The following is a 21,427-nucleotide window of genomic DNA, read 5'->3' on the forward strand; positions in this document are numbered from 1 at the left end:
GTCGTGGTAGCGCCAGCGTCTCTTACATTATGAGAGCGCTTGTCGCGTGCCTGTATTTGAAATAACGAAATTTTGGCCGGCAGGAAAAATGGTCCAACGATCCATTCGGTTTGTAATGCGTACCGAACCGAAAGCCTCGTACAGAACGGTTCAATACGAATACGTGTATCTTTACACCCCTACTCGGTTTACGAGCTACGGACGGGGCCCACGCCAAATAACTTTATATCATAATATTTGCTTGCTGGACTGTTAATACATGTATACTTGTTACAGCATTTTGCCTCCTGAGTCTTTCTGGTAGAACTATCAGTTTAGGCCAAATAAAATAATTCTCAAACAAGCTGTCTGACATTGAGTTGTTGCTGAAACACTGAATTTATTGCTTTTTCATAGGCCTGTCACTCTCAAATGAAATGACATTTGTCAAAAGCTTTAGAGAAGATATAACTCTTAAACAGACTCTTGCCTAAGGGCCGAGTTCCATTTGACTACCAACAAATAACCTGTTGTGTATCCGTTGAGCCAGCGGTGACAGAATTCACCTCACTGAACTGAAGCAACATGTGGCCAAACCCAGAAGGAATCTAGAGAGGGAATCATCTGTTCAGGGGAGATAGACCTCGTTCTTACAGCTGCTTTCATCAGCTTGTGGCAAAATAACAGACAGATGAACTGCTTAAAGCAAAACACTTTAGCAGTTCAGAATATAGTGTGCAATGACCCCCTACTATCAGCCAGTCATCTCATCTGCTTAAACTCAGTCCCTCCACAATCGATTGCAATTTTCGAGTGCATCCCCCACATCTTAAAATACACTTGGATGTATGTCACAATTCAAAAGAAAAATCTGTCACTACTTCCATTGCATCGCAAATTTAAAATTCAATTGTAAGGGATTTTTCCAATTAAAGTGAACATAAAGGGCAGCCTTGTACTTGTCACCTTAACAATCTAAAATTGTATAACTAAAAACACCCGTCTCACGCTGAATTCCATGACCTGAGGTCAAAGATAAAGAATATCCGGCTGGTATTTCTTAAGGAAGTGATAGATGAAATGATATGTATCGGGTTGCACAGATGGTCTGTGAGCAGATATGGCAGGGTTGACCTACTATGGCTATCTAGACAGATGCTACAAGAGTTTTCAGCTTGAGAAAGCACCAGTGAAGCCACTTGTCTTATGGTTTCCACCATGCATGAAGCCATGAAATTACATAGCAATGGCTGGTTCAGCGACAGCACCTTGTTTTCCATTTGGTTTCTGATTTATTTTGAGTGATCTTTGGAGACGGAAATTTAATGGAGGCTGTGAGAAAAGAGGCATCTGTGTCTGATCCACCAGTGTGTGTGACTAAAAGGCAGGGCTGGATGTCAATCTGTGAAGTCCTCTGTGGAATTGGATCCAAACCAAGGGGAAAGACTCTGAATGAAGTGTCTCTCCATTTTTAAGAGGAACAATAACAGATGCATTTGATAGGAAATACACATTCTGAGCAGCAGAGTAATTCAAGGGTTCTCGTTCTGTCTTATATTCACTCCATTCTCTCTTTATAGTGTTTCTATTTTCACTTTCACACACCTTCCATCCAAGCCTCAAAGCCTCGATGAACAAAACCAGTGCAACATCATTGTGTCAGTCAGCCCCCTGCTGAAGCCTGTATCTCTGTGACAGCATGCTGTCCTGTCAGAATGCAGGCCACATGCTGTCAACTACAGCCCTCCACTAGTAACACCCATAATTACCCACTGGGTGGCTTGGAGGGAAAAAGGTGCGGAGAAAAGCGCTGAAATGGGTCACCACCATTGGGCCAGAGTGGACAACAGTGGCTGTAATTAAATCTGACAAGTGATTAACATTGACTCCAAGCACCTATGGTGGGAAATGGGAATGTGTCTTTACAAGTACATTTTTTGTTGTTGTTGCAATTAGTGTTAGTGCTGATCAGTGGAGAAATGGATTGTGGAGCTGTCCAATGATGTGGTGCTGAAACGCAGTTGCAGCATGTAGAATGTGGGCCATCTCACGCTGTGCTTTTTATCAGCTCAAACTCAGATTCTTGTCTCCCACTAGAAATAAATGGGTTTTTATGTGATAATTATCCTAGTTCTTTGGACATATTTGCTGATAACAAACCACTTATTTTCAGAATGAGTTAAGTTATAAGTATAAAGTTATTGTCTTATAAACAAAAGCTTCTGTTACCTAGAAAAAAGTAGAGATGCCATAGAAAAAACAACTTTTTACATTTCTTTGTTAAATTGTCGGTAATTATTACTTGTAACATACTGTATTTTTATTGTAGTTATTATGAGATTATAATAAATATTACGGAATAGCATTTTTGTCTGTGTATTTCACAGTTCCGTATAGGCCTATGTCAAGTTAATAAACACATTTGCTATTAAATCCTGCCCATTGGTGTTAAAAGTTCAAATGAACTAGAAATATGATCGTTCATGCAGGCAATTTTGGCAAGGCACTCTCTCCAGTCCATACATTGTATTTTTTCTTATAAAAATCTATTTACTGTGAAATATCTCCTTGTTAAAGTAAGTTTGTGAGTTGTTAGGTAATTTAAAATAGTTAACTGTAAAATGACATATCTCTTTAGAAAGAATAGGCCCTATGCATTTTACCGTATAGCCTATAGGCTATGTTTTACCGTAGCCTATGTGGTAACTTACAGTTAACCAACTTACAGGTTTTCAATGTAGCATGCATTAATTTCCCCTCCCCCTTGTTTTTACAGAATGGTTTGAGGGTAGTAGGCTATTTCAGAAGTTAACTGCCGTGAGAAATAGCTCAGACAGTAATGAGCCGTGGCTGTGGATCAATAACGTGATGCTGCGCCGAGCGAGCGCAAAGCCACGGATATGTGAAAGAATGCGCGAGGGGTGGAGTTCTACTCTTTTACTTTCCACTCCACACAGTACGGACAGAGAGATCTCACCGCTGTCAGAAGAGGCGCGCACTTGCACTCTTCTTTGAGTTTTTCATTTAGCGAACCAAACCCGTTGTGTAGTCATCTTTTTTTCTTGTAACATTGCTGATATCTTATGATAAAGCGCATCACAGGGCATCTGCGCTCTCCAGCGCGCGACCAGCACAGACTCTGATTTTCTGACACCCTGCTGCGGTCCTGCGCGCTCCCGCGTCTCCCTGGAGCTGTGAGATTTTAGGAAGCACTGCAGCACCACGAACTGCTAAACTGTTTGAAGTAGAGAGTGTCCTCTTGTCCCGCGCGCCAATGGAAGGGGACGTTATGGATAAACTGGAGGACATGGCCTCAGTGAGCGAGTTCGACCCTATCACGGGGAATATTCCCGCCACCAAAGTGGAGATCACCGTCTCGTGCAGGTATGAGATAGAATCAATTTACATTCGATCACTCAAGTTGAAATCACTTTATTTTAATGGCGTTTATAGTTCATATGGACCCCATAATGTCAGGTGTTTGACTAGAGAAAAGTTCTTAAAAGGTTTGAGCATTTTTAGTCTCAGCAAATAATCATTGTCTTGAATAGAAAACAAGTCTACTTTGTATTAGTGGTCTTGACTGGTTAGTTCTTTAGAGAAAAAAGTTCTTGAATTTTCTTATTGGTTCTGTTAACTGAGAAAAATTAAGCTTTTGTTCTTTGAATCACCAGTATTGTAGATGGTTTTGTAGGGAAGCATAGAAATGCTCTCCTTTTGCATCAGGCTGTCCCTTTTTTTTCTTCTTTTTTTTTTTTTAAACCGCCATGAAATATATATATATATATATATATATATATATATATACATATATATATATATATATATATATATATAAATATAATAGTTTTAGAAGTAGCAGTTCACATGCAACAATTATGATACAAGACTTTCTGGCTCTGCAATATTGATTTGAGCGTAAATATCTAATACATCCAGTGAGCTGCGTGTATGTACTTGCCCAAAGCATTTAACGTTGCTGCTCAATTGTCTTCATACCGAGATGCCATAAGTTGTCAGATGCTCTGAACATCAAGTCCCCTCCAGCATATCATCGTCCCCATATCATCTTCGCTTTCCATCGATAATAAATGTCACATGTTTGTGTATTTAGTTGTATTATAAGAACTGCTTGTTAGAGGAAATATATCTTCAGTTTTTCTTTGTTGGCTTTCGAAATGTATATTACTAGTCGCCAAATCATAGCACTGTAGTGCTGAAGCAAGCAGTGAATATTCATGAGAAGGAGCATAAAAACCCCACCCAGTGTCCTCATGTCAATGAATACAGCATTCAAAACAGCATAGAGGGGTTTATATGTTGCATGTAATGCAATTTCTTTGGGTGAACGATTTTTCTTTTCTTTTTTGATGCTTATAACATCATCTTTACTTTTAGAGCAGAGGTTGGTCTTGATAAGAATGCATCACTGAAATGCTGCTGTTACTGGAAAAACAGGTTCTGAGATGTGGTGAAAAAGAATTTCAGCCAGGACCACAGTTGGCTCATTTCTTAGAGTGATAGGTGGTCTATTGGTTTGGGGTTTTAATCATCTTGAGGTGTAATGGATACGGCTGGTGTACTCAGCATCTGCTATGCCTTTAATAGAAGCTTATAGTCAATTATACACGCTCCAGTCCAATTTAGACAAAATAATTTTACTGAATTTCCCAACTTGACAGTCAAACCATCTATTTAATGAGAGCAATTTTACATTCAAGTATAGCTAATAACCATAAACTCGCCAACTTCTCAGCTGCAAGTTAATATTGCATGCTGTCTCCAATGAGATAGAAAGAATACTGATTATGGGTGTAATTTGGTCTGATTGTTAGATGAATAAATTTCTCTGTTAAGACCAAGACTTCAGCACATTAGCTAAATGTGATCTCAACTGTTTTTAATGAACCAGATATAAATAGCTTTTTAGATTTGAAATTCATTTTCAGCTTTTACATCCACTAAATGATTATATCAATATACAAGCAATACATACTGTACTGTGCATTACAAAAAAATTCTGACTTCAGTGATAAATTGCATTTTAATTTGAACTCGACATGTATTTGACAAGGGCCTTAAGTGTCACGCACATGCATGTTAGAACATATTATTGATTTTTCCCCCTACCTGTCTCTTCATTCTTTCTTTATACTACTTGTAAAAAAAAAAGGAATACTAATGCATGCATATAAGGGGATTTCTTTCATATATCCAATCCTTATGGGTGCAAATAAGATTCTAATGAATAAAAAATACTAAAGATTAAACTTAAAGTAGGAATTTCAATTTGTACAGTATGATCTCATTTGATTCTAAGATAATTTTTAGAGGATTCTTGTCTGATCTCATCAGGATTGGCTCCCATTTCTAATTATGAAATTCCATTAGCATTCCCTTTATATGATTTTTCTACCCTTCTTGCTTCTACACCGCCACATAACTGCAATAATTCAAACACAGATAAAAAACAAAACATTAGTGTTATCAAATATGCGATCAAGTTATTGATTTGTACATTATTGTTATTATTTTAATTGAATTAGATTTTTGCCACATCCTTGCTTCTGAGATTGAATCAATGAATAATGAAATCTATTGGCCCTGAACCATTATGGCCCTCTCTGTCAGCGCAGAATTCTCTCCAGGTTTGTGATGAGACTCTGCGAGGCGGTGGTGGAAATCATCGCCTGCGTTTGTTCTCTGTAATTGATTTAGTTTGGGCTGATTATCAGGGGATTGTGGCAGACATGGAATTGAATCGCTTCACTTCCCCCTCCAGATTCCCTCATAACCTGCTGATGTTATTGGAGTGCAGAAAGTTTGGCCTGACAAACCCGAAACTCTGTGATAACCCTTATCGCAAACAAAAGCTGTCCTGTGGCTGTGAGATATGCAATTGATCCAGTTGTCTGGCACTAATTGGGTTTTGGGTTCCGATTGTTTTGTGTTTTAGTAGTCTAGTGGCAAGAAAAGTATTTGGAGTATATTCTTATAAAGTATATGCATTTCCCTTATAAAGTATATGCATTTTATATACTTATAAAATATATACTTAGGTCTTGAGCATTTTAACTACTTCAGATATGAAATATTCAAAAGTGTGCTTTTCAAGAATCAAAGAACAGTTTCAACATTGATAATAATAAGAAATGTTACCTATTATTATTGTTATTCGCACCAAATCAACATATTAGAATGATTTCTGAAGGATCATGTGACACTGGAGACTGGAGTAATGTATGCGGAAATTTTAGCTTTGCCTTTACAGGAATAAATTACTTTTTAAAGTATATTCAAAAGGAAAACATATATTTTAAATTGTAATAATATTTTATTATGTACTATTTTTAATCAAATAAATGCAGCCTCTGTGATTTTTAGATCCAGTTTAATTAAATAAAACCTAACATTTACGTTAACATAATTCTGAACATTGAATTTTGAATTTAATTCTTGCTGCAGGGAAATGCATGTCCTTGCTAAAAATCATGTGTCCCTGTTGTTAGTATCCTTCATGAGTTGCTCCATGAGTAGCTCTCTGTTATGAAAAAGCGGAGGAATAAAGTTGCAGTTGTTGGCAAGCTTCAGTTTCACTGCAGATCTACGTCCTCCTCTTAGTTGACCTTGCAGGTGAGGAACCAGATCATGGAATGCATCTACATTCACTCTGCACTGCTCTACTGCTAGACTCTCCACTGCTGAGAAGGGCTCTGTCTGGTGGGTATTTGCAAGCCTGGAGATGATTTACAGTTGGGGTTCAGCTCCCTTCTCAGCGTATGACTTGATTCCAAATGGAGTCGTGGTGTATTGTAAGCCATTATTGTTCTTTTGCTATCCGTTCAGCTCCAGTGCCTTTTATTGCTGGATTATATATGCTAGAATAGCAGAGTACCTTTTGCCCCAGATCTGTGAATATTAGAGCAGACATTCACATCTTCCTATGTATCCTGCTTCCAATATGTCTTCTCATAGATTGAAATACTCTGCCACCGAAAATCCAAAGTGAGACTGAGAGAAAGAGAAATGTAGAAAGATGATGGGTGAATGAATTGACTAGATGGATGGGCGGATGGATGGATGGATGGATGACAAGTATATCAGAATACTAAGGCTTATACATGATGGCATGTCAGTCTTTCAGAGTCTGAGCTTTTCATGGTGGAAACTGAAACGGGGGTCAAACAGGGATGCATCATCACACCCACCCTGTTTTCCATCTTCATTGCTGCCATACTCCATCTCATTGGTGAAGAGCTGCCACAGGGTTTCTAATCATGTACAGAACTGATGGCAGACTCTGAGCAAAGAGCAAAGTCAACTACACCACCATCACAGAGCTTCATTATGTGGACGATAATGTCACTCCGCAGAAGACCTCCAGGGCATCCTGAATGTCTTTACCAAGGTGTACAGAGCCCTGGGCCCAACCTTAAACATCAAGAAGACCCAGGTCCTCTATCCTGTATCCCTTGAAAATGTGGACCACTTCCCTTACCTCGACAGCCTTCTTTCCTCAAAAGCTGACATCGACTTGAGGTCAACCATCGCCTGAGTTGTGCCAGTGGAGACTACACAAGACTCAGGAAAAGAGTCTTCAAAGTCAGAGACTTAACAGCCTAAATTAAAATCCTGGTCTACAGAGCCCTTGTCCTCGCCACCCTGCTGTATGGAGTCAAGTCAGGGACCACCAACAGCAGCCACCTGAGAGCCCTGGAACAATATCATCAAAGATCCTTACAAAAGATCCTGAGGATCAGCTGGGAGGACAGATGGCAGAACACCAGCATCTTGAAGGAAGCCAACATGACCAGCATCACCACTATAATAATGCAGTACCAACTTCGATGGACAGGCCATGACATCTGCATGTCCAATACACGTCTCCCCAAGCAGATCCTGTACTCCCAGCTGAAGGAAGGTCATTGAGCCACTGGTGGGCAAAAGAAACGTTACAAGGAAAAGATCAAGGTCACATCACATCAAGCAACTGGGAACACATTGCACTGGACAGGAGCTCCTGGAAGAAATCTGTCCAGAAAGGTGCTGCACATCATGAAATAGAACTCTGCTGTGCCGCAGAGACAAATTTCACGAGGAGAAAGACAAAAAGGCTCAACCATTAGCAATTGGCCTCTACAGCCATCTGAAGACCCACAAGTAGACAACCCTATAGAGAGGACAGTCATACTTGCCTTGAGTGACCGCCGATGATGATGATAATGATGATGGGGCGGAAGGATAGATGGTGAGGTCTTCGGCTTGTGATAAAGAAGCAGAATCAATGTGAGAGGCTGAATGAAGCTCAGATATTTACAGTCATTAAGTATTCACACTGTAATCTACTGCAAGAGTGATTGTGTGTATCCTAGTTTATGTATTGTTTTCATCCAATCTCTATTCACATCTCTTTGTCCGGTTTTTGTAGTGTTTTTTTGTCTGTACGGTTGATTGGCATAATTGACATCTAGAAGAACCAACTGATATTACACTGAAGCAGTAATTTTGAACCTTAAGGAATAAACAAGCCCTGCGATATGTCCAGTATGTGATTAAAATAAATCATAGGTTGGTAGATAACAGTTTTTAGGAGGAGGGACTGAGTGTCTGACCTCTGCATGTCGCAGAGGGAAGCACTTAATATGGTGAAAAGTCTAACAGATGGTTGAGGGGAAAAAAACAGCTGCTGAACGGATGGATGAGCTGGATGAGAGCTTGGCCAGTTGTTAATTGAGCTGGCTGATTTAGTATGCGTATAAATGTGTTAGTCGGAGAGCGACTGAGGGTATGCCTGCGTTTTGACAGAGGATGGCGTTAAATCAAAGAGCTCAAAACGGCTGTCTCACAAACCCAGAATTCTCTTGTGTGGTGTTTGGAATCATTGTGTGATATGACAAAGATACTAGGAATGACAAAAGGCTTGTCTACATTTGCTATTCATCTCTGATCTTGGTTACACTTTATTTTGATGGTCCACTGTCTATTCTACCAACCATAAGTAACTTTGCAACTACATGTCAACTAACTCTCAGTAGAGTATTAGTAGACTGTAGACTGTTAGATTAGGTGGACATATACGTAGTTGCAAAGTTACCTATAGTCAGCAGAATGTTTGTTTGGGGACCATCAAAATAATGCGTTGCAGAGTAGAGCTGGCGTGGAGGTCAGTTTTTGGCCTTGGGCATCACTTATTTTAATAAAAAAATTTTTTTAAACAAATGGTTTTCAGTCAATATCTGATAACAATTTCTCTGCTAATTGTAATGGCATTTCTCTAACCTTTAGTGAAAAATATATATAAAAATCGTCATACATAACACATGAATGCTTTTTATGATTTTATTAATAAATCAGGCCATGCCCCTCTGTGACGACAAAACAATAATTTGCGTATCTGACTCAGAGTATTTAATTTGTTATGTCGGTTGTGATGTTAAATAAAGCTTGCGACATGTCAGCGGGAAACTTACAGCTCGTATCCTCTCATGCAGTTACAGATGCAGCGTTTTGACTGAACCACTTCGACTTCTGCTGCACGAGATGAGGGGACATTTTTATTATTTTCTGGGTCATGAAAGAGTCTGCGTTTGTGATATATTTCCTTCTTCCTTTCCTGCAAAACGCTCGCTCTGTCTGGATGTGTTTAAATCTGCACTAAGGATCCTGTCACATTTCACACATGTGCACTTCAATAAGCCGACATAAAGCAGGTTATTGCATTTACATACAGCACGACATCGGAGTAATAAGAGGCAAAAAAGGTTTATGTTTAAGCCGTTTATGAGTATAACCGGGCTTCCGTTTTTACTTTTTACATATGGCCACGTGCGTTGTCGGCTTATTATGCATAATCGGATGTTTTTAAATAAACACTGACAAAAATAAATAAATACAAGTTTAAGGGCTGGACGATATGATGATATATAGGCCTAATAGTCAACATTTGAAGTGGATCAAAAACTTTCATCGAAGTTATACATGAATTTTGAACAATACCCGTTCTTGTCTTATAGGACAACTTTGATGAACTTTTTTGATCCACTTCAAATGTTGACTGTAGCAAACTGCATTGTTTGATTATTAGAAATGGCCTATCATAGGCTACACAGCTGATGCACATGAGAATGACAAAAGCTGTACATTTTCTACATGTCAGGTGAAATTTATCAAAAATGTATCCAAGTCTAATAATATTCACCATTTAAATAATGTTGAGTACTACTGTATATAACATTGATATGAGTGTTCACTCGGATTTAGACCTACCTATTGTATCTATATAGGGTTTCACAGGCCAATTCGCTTTATGTATTTCCCCAGTGTCGAAATCAGGCACATGTCAGGAAACACGATTCCTGGCTGCATTTAAATATCCATTGATATCTAGAACACTAGGAACACTACATCGAGTCCAACCTTTAGTTTAAACTGATAATCGTTTGTTTGACTCGCATTTTCGCAGTTTCCCTTAAAAAAAATCCAGTCACGCAGCAGGCTCTTTTGCCACCCAGGCCCTGTCCCAAATGGCACACTCCGGACTTGTGGACTTCCTCAGAGTCCACACTTTGGTGACGTCATGTAGTGCAGACCTAAAGGGCCCTTGGCGCGAGTCCACGAGGGCGCATTGAGAGGTATTTTTGAGACAGACTCGATCGGCATGCCGGAAATAACGGTCTGGTTGTTGTTGGACAGGAGAAATCACATTTTTGCGCTCCGACGTCTTATCTGCATGTCCACTACACAGCCTAATTTTACAGTTCTGTATTTTGATATTGTGCATATCTCCTGGGCATTAGACAATAGATAAATCATGCTTATTTAAATGATGTACAGTTGTACATAATAATACATAATGTTCCATTTGAACTAAGATTACAATTTTAAAACATAATTTAAACATAATTTTTTCAATTTACAGGTTTCAATATTCATACTATGTTTACATATGACTCAGTAAAGCCCTGCCATTCGGTTCTATTTATTTAATGAATCATAATACGATCGTATTATTAAACGCGCTATTATTATGTTTGAGACATCAACCACTGCTCGATGACCATCATGTTTGTATAAACTGTTGGTAACAACTCATAAAAACAGTAATATTTTCTTCTCAAATCTCCTCCCATCTGTTGTCTGATTGGCCTTTCGCAAGGATTCCTGGGTAGTTAAAGTGCGTGGAGCCTGCTTCTATGCGGGCTTCGTGGAAGACCGCTTCAAGGGTACAAAGGGGGCGCTGCTGAGCACACTTCAGAGCGGTAAAATGCTGAATGGAACGGCCTACGGACTCGTAGACTCAGCGAGCACGCGCAATTCAAGTCCACGAGACCGAAAGTCCGCATGAAGTGCGCCATTTGGGACAGGGCCTCAGTCCGGCTGAGGGGGGCGTGTCCCGGCGGGAAAGTGACGTCAATGCATTCCCTCTATTGTGAAATGTATTGCTAATGTATTATTACCATTCAAATTACTTAATCACATATTACCATAACTTTAGCCATTTTAATTACTTTTTTAAAGCACTTTTCCTTTTTATTGTGCTATATGACACTTCATTAATATCTGATCCGCTGAACTCAAGTTGTATTGTTTGTACTGTCCTCTGTAATCAAATAAACAACATGTTTATCCTATAAAGAGATTATTCAACTTAAAGCACCATAGATCAGGATGTGCTGTGTAACAGTGATTAAGTGTTGCATTTACAAGCTTGAGCGAGAGACATGCAAAACGAGACCATTGGCCCTGTGGCTTCTAACTTCACCTGAGGTTTTTGTGTAGATTTATGACTGGTTTATGAACAGCGCTTGCCAGGATTTAATTACCCTGTTTCATTGACGAGCTGGAAAAATGCTGACACTCCTGTTCTTCTGTAATTACTTCTTGAGTAGAAGACAGAGGGATTGTAGATCATATTACATTTAATGAAACACTATACCAGGAATTCCTAGGTCTAAGAAGTGGCACAGGACCTGTGAGAGACATTCTAAGAACGCACTGGTTAGATTGCCAGTGCCCTATGTGCTGTTAGGTGGCAGTTAGATGGAGCCCTAGGATGTTAACCTTTTGTTTTGACTCATGGGAAAAGTTTCGCCTAGTGTTGTTTGTACTCAGACCTGCTCTGGGTATTGTTCAGAGTTCATCAAATAGCCATGATGATAAGCACTCTCCATTGACCGGAGAGTCTGTCATGGTGGTAATACCCCCGCCAGGATGGCCAGACTACAAGAGTTTTCATTCCAGACGAGCGACATGATCCTTTCCTCTCCTCCACCTCAAGGTATATGGCTTTTGGCTGAGATGCACTCTGAAATTTCTCTTTGCCCCCCTTAACCAGATAGCGACTTGAATTACTTTTTCCTGCTTCTTTGAACCAATGAGGATTCATTGGCTGAAGAGTTTAGAATCTATTTTGATCCCCTCTGGCTGAAATAGCTTCTCCCGCATGAGGGTGCCAATTACAGTGCCACTGGTTCTGGGAGAGCGGGGGTGAGATGGAGATTGGATCACAAGCCCAATAGTGTCAGGACACTTCCTTGGCAAAAAGAAAAAACTGATCTGTGCTAATATCACCTTTCAAAGTGAGATGTGTTACAGCACACAGATCAGTCAAAACATCAACATAGAACACTACACTACAATTATAAGTCTGTTCGGCCAGATCTAAACATCTGTTGTGAGTTCAGACACATTTTGTTTAATTTAATTTAATTGTTTAATTTATTTATTTTATTTATTTTTGCCGTCCTGTCCTGGCGATTCCCTTTGTTGGCGGATTAATGGAAACGGAGTCTCTCTCGTGGCTGAAGTTTGAAGTTTGAGGCTGGGGAAGTCTATAGAGACGTTGACTGAAGCTTTCAGCTAAAATTAAACTTAGAAAACGAGACTCAATGGGAAAGAAAATAAACTAAGTAAAAGTAAGAAAAGCAAGTGATACGAGAGTAGTCAGATGGCTTGCATGAAGCTATTAGGTATTAAACCATTATCAGGTCATCTCGTCTTAAACTCAGAGGTCTGTCCAACCCTTTGGAGGAGTTCTGACCAATAAGACATTGTCTTTAGTTTGGGGTGTGACTATTTAGATTTGATTCATACAATAATTAAAGAAATGAGAAAACATTCATGCTGATATCAAACAAGACTCACCCCCAATACACCATTCAAAAGTCTGTGATCATAATAGCCACATATAGGTTATGCAGTTGAACAATGTTTTATTATAAGTCCCTCTAGCATTGTTTTGGAATGATCTGATGCATTTTGATGTGTAAAGGCAGTCTGTGGATTTTCGAGATGATTTTTTTGGTCCTGCATTTAAGGAAAAGGCCAGAGGTCTTTGAGAAGGTCTGCTTAAAGTCCCTGTCTTGGAAATCAAACCAGCTTTGGTTTAAACTCATGATTTACCTTGGGAGACTCAAGATGTGCTGTCTCAGAAACCAACCTGTCTAGTTAAACTTGACTTCTTAAGTGTTCTTTCTCTAGTTGGGATTATATCTTACACGCGTTCTTTGTTGAAAAATCTGTTAGTTTCAAAATGTCCCAATTAGTCCCAAATGACAGATCATCTGATTTAGGGTCATGAGTGTTGATTTGGAATTTGGTTCTTTTTTCAGTTTGGAGACAAATAGTCTTTTTTTCCTAATTAGCTCTCAGGTCCTACAGCACATTAATTGGTAAATTAAATTAAATTTCATTGTTGCGTTTATTTTTGAGACAACTCGGTTTGTCTTTTTTTTTTTCTTCTTCTGTGGAAGATATCATCTTTTGCATTCCACAGAAGACATTGTACCTTTAAGACTGATATTAGTCTCTTTAGTAGCTTCACTAACATTTCTATGTGAACCTCAGACAAAAAAATTACATGACAAGCAAGGCATTGATGAATGATTTATGTGTAAATCTATAATTAATGTCTTGTCTTTTATGGCTAAATTTAATCCTTTCTCACAAACCTCAGACATTTAAACTACTGTTCTAAGATTACTCTTATAATGCAGTCCTGCCTCAAAGCCTAAAGGAGTTCATTTGAACTTATGGTCTGTGTTTGAACATCACAGATCTGTCAGAGCTTCTATATGTTCAGACACTTAAGCCCATTTCAGCAGACTATAATGGCTTTCCAGAAGTGTTTTAACGGTAGCCCGCAAATCATAGAATATTGTTGATTGTCTCTTAGTAGTGCAGATTTTCAGCCAATTCCGATAACCGATAATTATTTATATTTGAAAGCCGATAAACGATATATTGGCCGATAAATCTAAATCCAAATTCATGTCCCAAGCACACAATTATAATATTCTCATTATAATTTTATGCAGCCTATATGACAGACTTGTGCTGCACATGTTGCACTTAACCGTATTTCCCTTTTTTGAAGTGATTCCAATCATATTTCAAGCAATTCAAAACCATCATGGCGAACAGTGCGCATCTGAAGCATCTCAGCTGAAGGAAATAATCCATTAATTATCGGCTTTAATATATCGACCAAATCTTTTTATCAGGTCGATAACGATAACATTAAATGAACATATATCGGCCAATACCGATATGGTGGCCGATATATCGTGCATCCCTATATTTTAATGCCGACCTCTTTAAAATACAGAGAGACCAGAAAAATGACTTTAAGTTCAATTATTTATTTTTTATGTGAGGATTTTTTCCCTGTTTTTCTAATACACTGCTTGGGTGCAGTTAAATTATTGGTTTTCGCATTAATTAAAGGCTCTATTTTCCACTGGTGAAGGATTGAGAGACTCATTTAAATGGTTTTCATTTGCAGGAGAAGTGACAGTGTTTTTCTCCTGTCTTTGTCTGTTAGAGGTTTGATATGACAGCATCCATTAACAACCTGTAGCTGACAGTCATCTGTATTAGAGAACAATTTCATTTTCAAACAGCCATTATATAGTCCAGAGCCACATTTACAATTTAATCAAAAACCAGTTTCTCTGACAGTGATATTGTGACAGAAATTAGATTTCAAGCCTGTCGAATCAAACGATTGTTTTTGTTGAGCCCCTCTCAATTTCTATGTGTATAATCATGCAACTATTAAAGTGATTTCAGACTCTCAGAGAGTCTATTGAACCTGTGTGCCAGAATCACTCTCTGATTCAATCAGCTCTGATTCAAAGATCCATTTTATGAGAATTAGATCAGATGCCAAGAGCTGAATGGGATGCGGAATTGTTACATTCTGCAAAAGATTCAGTTTTTGAGCATATTTTTGATTTATTTTTGTATGTGTTTTATGAAGCATTGAGAATAGAGATCCTTCCATTTTGTGTTTGTGCTCTGCTAATGTTCCTGGAGCCAAATGTAGAATTTTTGACTGGAAAACAATGTGCATGCATTAAAAAAAGCGAGATGCCTTCTTTATTTTATATATCATGATGGAAGCGTAATTTGCTTCAAAACACAGTGACATTGACAAAATTTCATTTTGAATGGCTGCTTATGGAAGAGAATATGGATTCGGAAATAACATGTAAATGAGAGCTCCATCTGGTTTATTTGTGAGGCCTTTTATTCATTGTATGGCTGAACTTTTTGACCAAAGTGACTTAGTTTATCAGCCCTTAATTTGACTTTTTTCTCTCTCCTGTTTCCCCAGAAACCTGTTAGATCGAGACACGTTCTCCAAGTCTGATCCTTGTAAGTATTTCTATTTTTGCCATGGCTGAAGTACTTGTTTTTTAACCTAAAATCTCTTTAAAATCTCTTTTTTTGCCACACATATACAATCTCGTTCCCCAGGCTTCGTACCTCACTGAAATGTTTTCCGGTTCTCAGGTTCTCTTCAGGTTCCACACACCTCTCTGACTTTCTTACGCTCTCCACACTTTGCAATTTGTCTACTCTGCTATTTCTCCAAGTTGCCTAAAACACATGCATAGAATTTGCATCACAATGTGACAGCTTTTCTTCACTATCAAGAAAAATGCAGAAGTGCTTAATATATGCAGAGCATGAACTCAGCCCCCTGAATACAAATGCTGCATGAGTCATGGGGACTTGTGTACAGTAAATCTCTCGCTGAAGACATGAGATTATGAAATAGAGAGCAATAGGTCAAATAGGCTGGCCTCCTTTGTAATTCTAATCCTTGCAAAAAAGAGGTTGCTTTTTCATCAATGAAACTTGATGTTAAACATTATTAAATTATTAGAATTCTCAGTTCGGTTTTATTTAACCTTCATGTTCCACAGTATTGAGTGTGTGTAAAGCTAATAATTTTCAAATTTACCTTGTTTATTTGTCCTTCAAACTTTTTTTTTTTTATATGTCCTTGACCCCTTAAAAACCCAGTAGTTAGATGTTGACCTTTTAACCTTCTGTTGAATCATCTGAGAACCCAAATTCAAATAATGTGTTTTTACATTTTTCATGGAACTTGAGGGTTAAATATTAACTTAAAGGTATAGCGGAGGATCTTTCCAAATTTTAGATAAGACCCGCCCTCTCCACTTTTTGAAAAGTTTGATTGATTCACCAGAATGATTGACAATTAGGAGGACCAATAGTATAGGTTACCCACCAGGAAGTAAAACATCCTCCGCTATACCTTTAATATTTAGATACTTAATATATCTTAATATATTGTTCTCCTAAAAAATTTAATCAGAAATGAATAATAGACCCACCAGATTACATTGTACAGAGTATAAATTTTTAAATAATTGTATAAAATAATTTAAAAACATTCCATTTATTGGAAGAATGTAATGATAGAAAATGATAAGGTCTATTTCTCAGGAGAAAAATGAAAGCAGGAAACTCCATTTGTTCTCTGTCTAATTTAATTGCTGTCTATAAGAAACAATTAAACAATTTAATTCACATAAAAAAAAAAGAGATCTCATTTGAGACGTTTCTTTTCCATGGGTCTGTTTAACTTACCTTGTAGCATTAAATCAGTATTAGTTTAGGTAAATGTGTTGATTTGATTCAAAAAGGTTTGTTTTAATCATGAACTAGCTTCTAGCTTTTAAACTGTTCTTCAGAGATTTATCTACAGTAACTGTAACCTCAAAGCTTAAAAAATAAATAAAATGAAATAGATGCTGATTTCTCTCTTTTTTTTCCCTTTCTCGTCTTCTCAGTGTGTGTTCTGTACACTCAGGGAGTGGAGTCTAAGCAGTGGCGTGAGGTAGGTGTCCACGTTCGGGAACAAACCTACAATCAGCTCTGACAGAGACTCCCTTATTTCCCCTAATCAGCTCTGCATATTCTCTCTGTCTCTCGCCCCCTTCACTCTCTCCACAGCCCTCTGGTGCCCATCACTGCCCATTGATTCTCCGTTTGAATATTCATGAGTCTGTCCCCATGGCCCTTAGTGATTGGCTGTTAAGATGATTGTACACTTTCCGTTAGCGATTAGCATTAAAGTCGATCTAAAGTTACAGGCCAGGGCATTTGTAATGCTTCCCAGCTCATTGAATGTGATTTTTCACACTTAAGCTGTGTTGAGCTAGAGGACTCGGCCTTTGGATTTTGCAGGTCATTATAATCAGCTGAAAAACGGACATCCTCGGGCTATCATATCCATAGCTTGCAAAAAAGACCCTGAATATGAAAAATCGCATTGCGGTACTTTTTTGCAAGTTTTGGTTTGTGTTACAGAGACCATTTTAATTAAATCCCTTATTAGCAGGTGACAGTCATTCCAGCAGGTGTTTTCAAGGCCGACGTGAATGCGTCAAAGCGGTTGTAAATGTCACGATGTGCGCATGAGGAGCTGTAACAACTTTTTGACCCAAAATAAAACCGAATTGGTGTCGATCCTCCTCCTTCATAGCGGGTTTTGATGGAACACCTTTCTCCTATGATGAAAGACGACTGCTTACATAACACTGAGCAGGTTGCTAACTCCGATTAGCTGCGTAGACTTTCTCCATGCCTCTGCCCATGTAAGATGCCTCTTGTTTGGGTATAATACCGACCGCTGTGGAAAAGAGGCAGTCAAGCTGTAAGGGATTGATAAGGATGGAGTTTTCTTTGTGCGTTTCTCTGTCTCAGCAGGAGATTTGGCCGTATGTGTGTCTCTCTCTTTGTTACTAACACAGCATAAGCACCTTACTTTCACTGAGTGATTGTGCCCATGGTTTCACTACTGTATTTCACTTTCTTTTAACTTTTTTCTTGTTTTTTTGTATTTAATTCTTTATACATTAATAAGCAATGAAACCACTCAGTTATACACATTACAGAGATTTTACCATGGATAAGAGTGTTTTTATGTGCAAAATCTGCTTAAATGTAGTAAAACAAGGCTTATTGCTTTGATTTAAATATTTAATTTGATAAAAGACACTAATATTCAATAAATGATTAGTACTAATATATATATATGTAAACAATAAGGTACGAGAGGCTATGCTGTATCGTGAATAAATCACGGCAAAAGAGTGTACATTATTTCGCCATTAGATGGCGGCAAAGACTGTCTTTATGAGTGAGTCAGTCAGTAGAGAAGACTTTTATGTTGAAACGACTGAAACTTGTGAACACAGAGAAGCAAGACGCAACTGACAAATGATTAACATGTCATGGCATGGGAAAAGCCCTTAACGGTGCGTGTCCACTACAGCGACAAAACTGTGCCGCTGGCAACGCTATACCGCCTCCGCTTTGGGGTGTGTCGGTTGTGTTTAATCTAAGTTTTTTCATCAGAGATGCACGCGATTACATTTAGAAATAGACAAGCTTTGTTTCCAAATGCACCAAGCAAAGATATCCTTTCAATTTTATAAACTTTTATAAACCCAGCCAATATAATCACAATGAACACATCCAAATAAAATATTTAACATGTATAACAACTGCAAAGCCTCTAATTCGTAAACAAAACGATTTACATACTAAATCCAGCAATAAAACCGGCACAATCTGCATATTTTTAAACTCTAAAGACAGATGTCACATCCCGAACCTCACAGCAATCGGCCGCCGACCGAACGGCCCAAATTTTTTACGCTCTTAACCAGGCAGGGGGGCAATGTTTCATAAAAAACTGAGGCTTCCCTGGGCGCCGCCATTGATTAGCAGACCATCACCTGCTGTTAGCATTCCATTGACTCCCATTCATTTTGGCGTCACTTTGACAGCGAATAACTTTACATCTGAGGCGTTTAAAGGCTCCATTTGTCCATTATTTATTTCTAAAGAAACGAAAATTGTATATGAAAATGTATAAAAGGCTCCATTACCTTGTATCTTACGTTATGGCCCCGTAGAAGCAGTTTTTGTAAAAATAGGTTAACGACTGCGTCATAACCACGCGACTCTCTGTCGCACAGTAGAGAATTACCGTATGGACAGGAGGAGAAGCTCGCGGGCAATCGGGGGGACGTGGAGGCAAAGTGACAAAATAGTTAATCAGAATACTTAGCAAAAGTTTCTCCTGCTCCTAGCTTATGGACACCTCCTACTCACACTCTCCGTCTCTGCAAGTTTCGGAAGGGAATGATTCAGATTTCTCTCGGCACAGCTACTAGAAGACAGACGGGTTGCTCACGTCACATCTACGTCGTCAAGCTCAGTTTGAGTCTGCGCAGTACGCTCGGCCACCAGGAAGTGAGTGCTTCGAATTGACTTCACTTTTCTCTGTTGAATCCAGTGGGGTCGCTGTGTCCATTTTTTTTACTGTCTATGCTCTCAACACTTTCTCCGGTCCACTGTCAATCCCACAATGCACTGCGCGAGCGTGAAGCTCAACTTCCATAGGAATTAATTGAAAACGCTCGCTTCGCTCCGCTCCGTGCCAGTGGACACGCACCGTTAGGGTGCCATTTGGGACAAGGCTATGGAACCTTAGGGTGAAGCGGTCATAGCCGTGTTTTATCGTGAATAAAACCTATTGACCAATCAGAATCAAGGACTGGAACTAACCGTTTTATAAATATTCCGCTTTTCGTCGTGCCTAACAACGCCCTTCAGCCGTGACTTATTCACGATACAGTACAGCCTCTCGTACCTTATTGCTTAAATAAAATATACTGTATGTATATATTATTTAAAGATTCTGTAAGTGGTGTCATCCTTTCTGGAGTTTCCTCCGGACTGAGTTAGACACACCCCTTTTTAAATCAAAATAGCGTTCTCACACCCCAATCTGACAACTACTGACGAAGCTGAAAATGGTGTTAAACATAAATGATAATGCTTCCACTACCACACTCTCAGTATAAGAGCTGCCCATGATTGCAAGGAATGCTGGACAAGCAGAAAGTGCATCAGTGGCTTTTGCCTGACTAAACAAAAACATCTAAGTAATAGGGATATTTTATGAGTGGCATTCTAATTTAAAAAATCATGTTTAACACCTTTAAGAAAGTTTAACATGATTTGCAGTTGTAAATGTTTATTTTAAAACAATCTGAAAGCTTAAGGCCTAAAGGCCTATTCACATCAAGAATGATGACTATAAAGATAACTATAATGATAATTATATTAGCGTGAACACCAATGGACGATAACACTGTTATAATTAGCATTTGTTGTCTGCTGGATTAAACGCTTAAGCTCTTTTAAGATTCTGATTGGCTGTCAAGAAAATTGCTCTGAAAGTGATTTAAATTCTAATGTTCCTCTTTGTGTCGTAATTGTTATATATTTGGTGCAGACTTCCATATTCTCATAAAATTAGAATGAAAATGTCTAGAAATCCCAAATATCTTAAATCTCACTTTCTAAAGTCACAGATTTTTTTCCTTCTTATATTATCGACTATTGACAATCAGATCATATGATGATACATTTTCACTTAGAGCTTGAACTTTTGCATGTTTGTCATTTTAAAAATAACTTCTCTTCGTTTTTCTCTTCTGTGCATCATCATTAACTTTATTAACCTTAATTTTTTACACCTCTTGTGATCTTTTTGTCTCATCACTGCTATTGCGAGGTTCAAAATGTACAAATAATTTCTGAATGTGACCTTGTGCTAATTCTCCTGTTTTGCACAGTCGTATGAACAACACGCTTCAGCCCCTTTTCACTGCCTTGGCTTTGTCTCTAACACCCAGTGGGTGGTAAAGCTTTTCCAAAAGCAGTTTGGTGATATAAGTTAAATGTTTTTCTTTGCATCTCCTCTCTCCGATGGGATTTCTCTCCAAAAACAGTTTAGACAAAAAGGATGTTGGAAACCAGTGCAATACTTGCAGAATAGAATGATGCACCATATGACAAACATAAAAGGCTTTATGGCTCTATGCAGCAGGTTAACAGAATGATTTATAGCAGCCGGTGAAATGATAAAATAAAGCCAGACTGTGAGGTCTTATTAGCAGTACATAAAGCATTATGCTGTGAATGCTAATGACTCTGTGCTCTGCTATCACAGAGCCTTGCTTGAGAATGTTTAGTCATTATGTTTATGGCCTTGAAATATAAATTTAACCAAATTTATATAGTTTTAGGACTATTTGTGGTTCAGGCTATGTGA

At 38.5% G+C, this 21,427-nt stretch overlaps 1 protein-coding gene across 2 annotated transcripts in view; it reads left to right on the forward strand.

Moving 5' to 3' along the window:
• Positions 1-2,944: 2,944 nt before the first annotated feature.
• Positions 2,945-21,427, forward strand: part of cpne5a (copine Va) — an 83,973-nt gene continuing 65,490 nt past the window's right edge. For both annotated transcript variants that reach the window (XM_082189302.1, XM_082189303.1), the window contains exons 1-3: positions 2,945-3,363; positions 15,596-15,636; positions 17,085-17,131. In XM_082189302.1, coding sequence (XP_082045428.1) covers positions 3,254-3,363; positions 15,596-15,636; positions 17,085-17,131 — 198 coding nt within the window. In that variant the 5' untranslated portion in view covers positions 2,945-3,253. The remainder of the gene's footprint in view (positions 3,364-15,595; positions 15,637-17,084; positions 17,132-21,427) is intronic.

Source organism: Leuciscus leuciscus (assembly GCF_965113295.1).
Source record: "Leuciscus leuciscus genome assembly, chromosome: 13".
Taxonomy (NCBI): domain Eukaryota; kingdom Metazoa; phylum Chordata; class Actinopteri; order Cypriniformes; family Leuciscidae; genus Leuciscus; species Leuciscus leuciscus.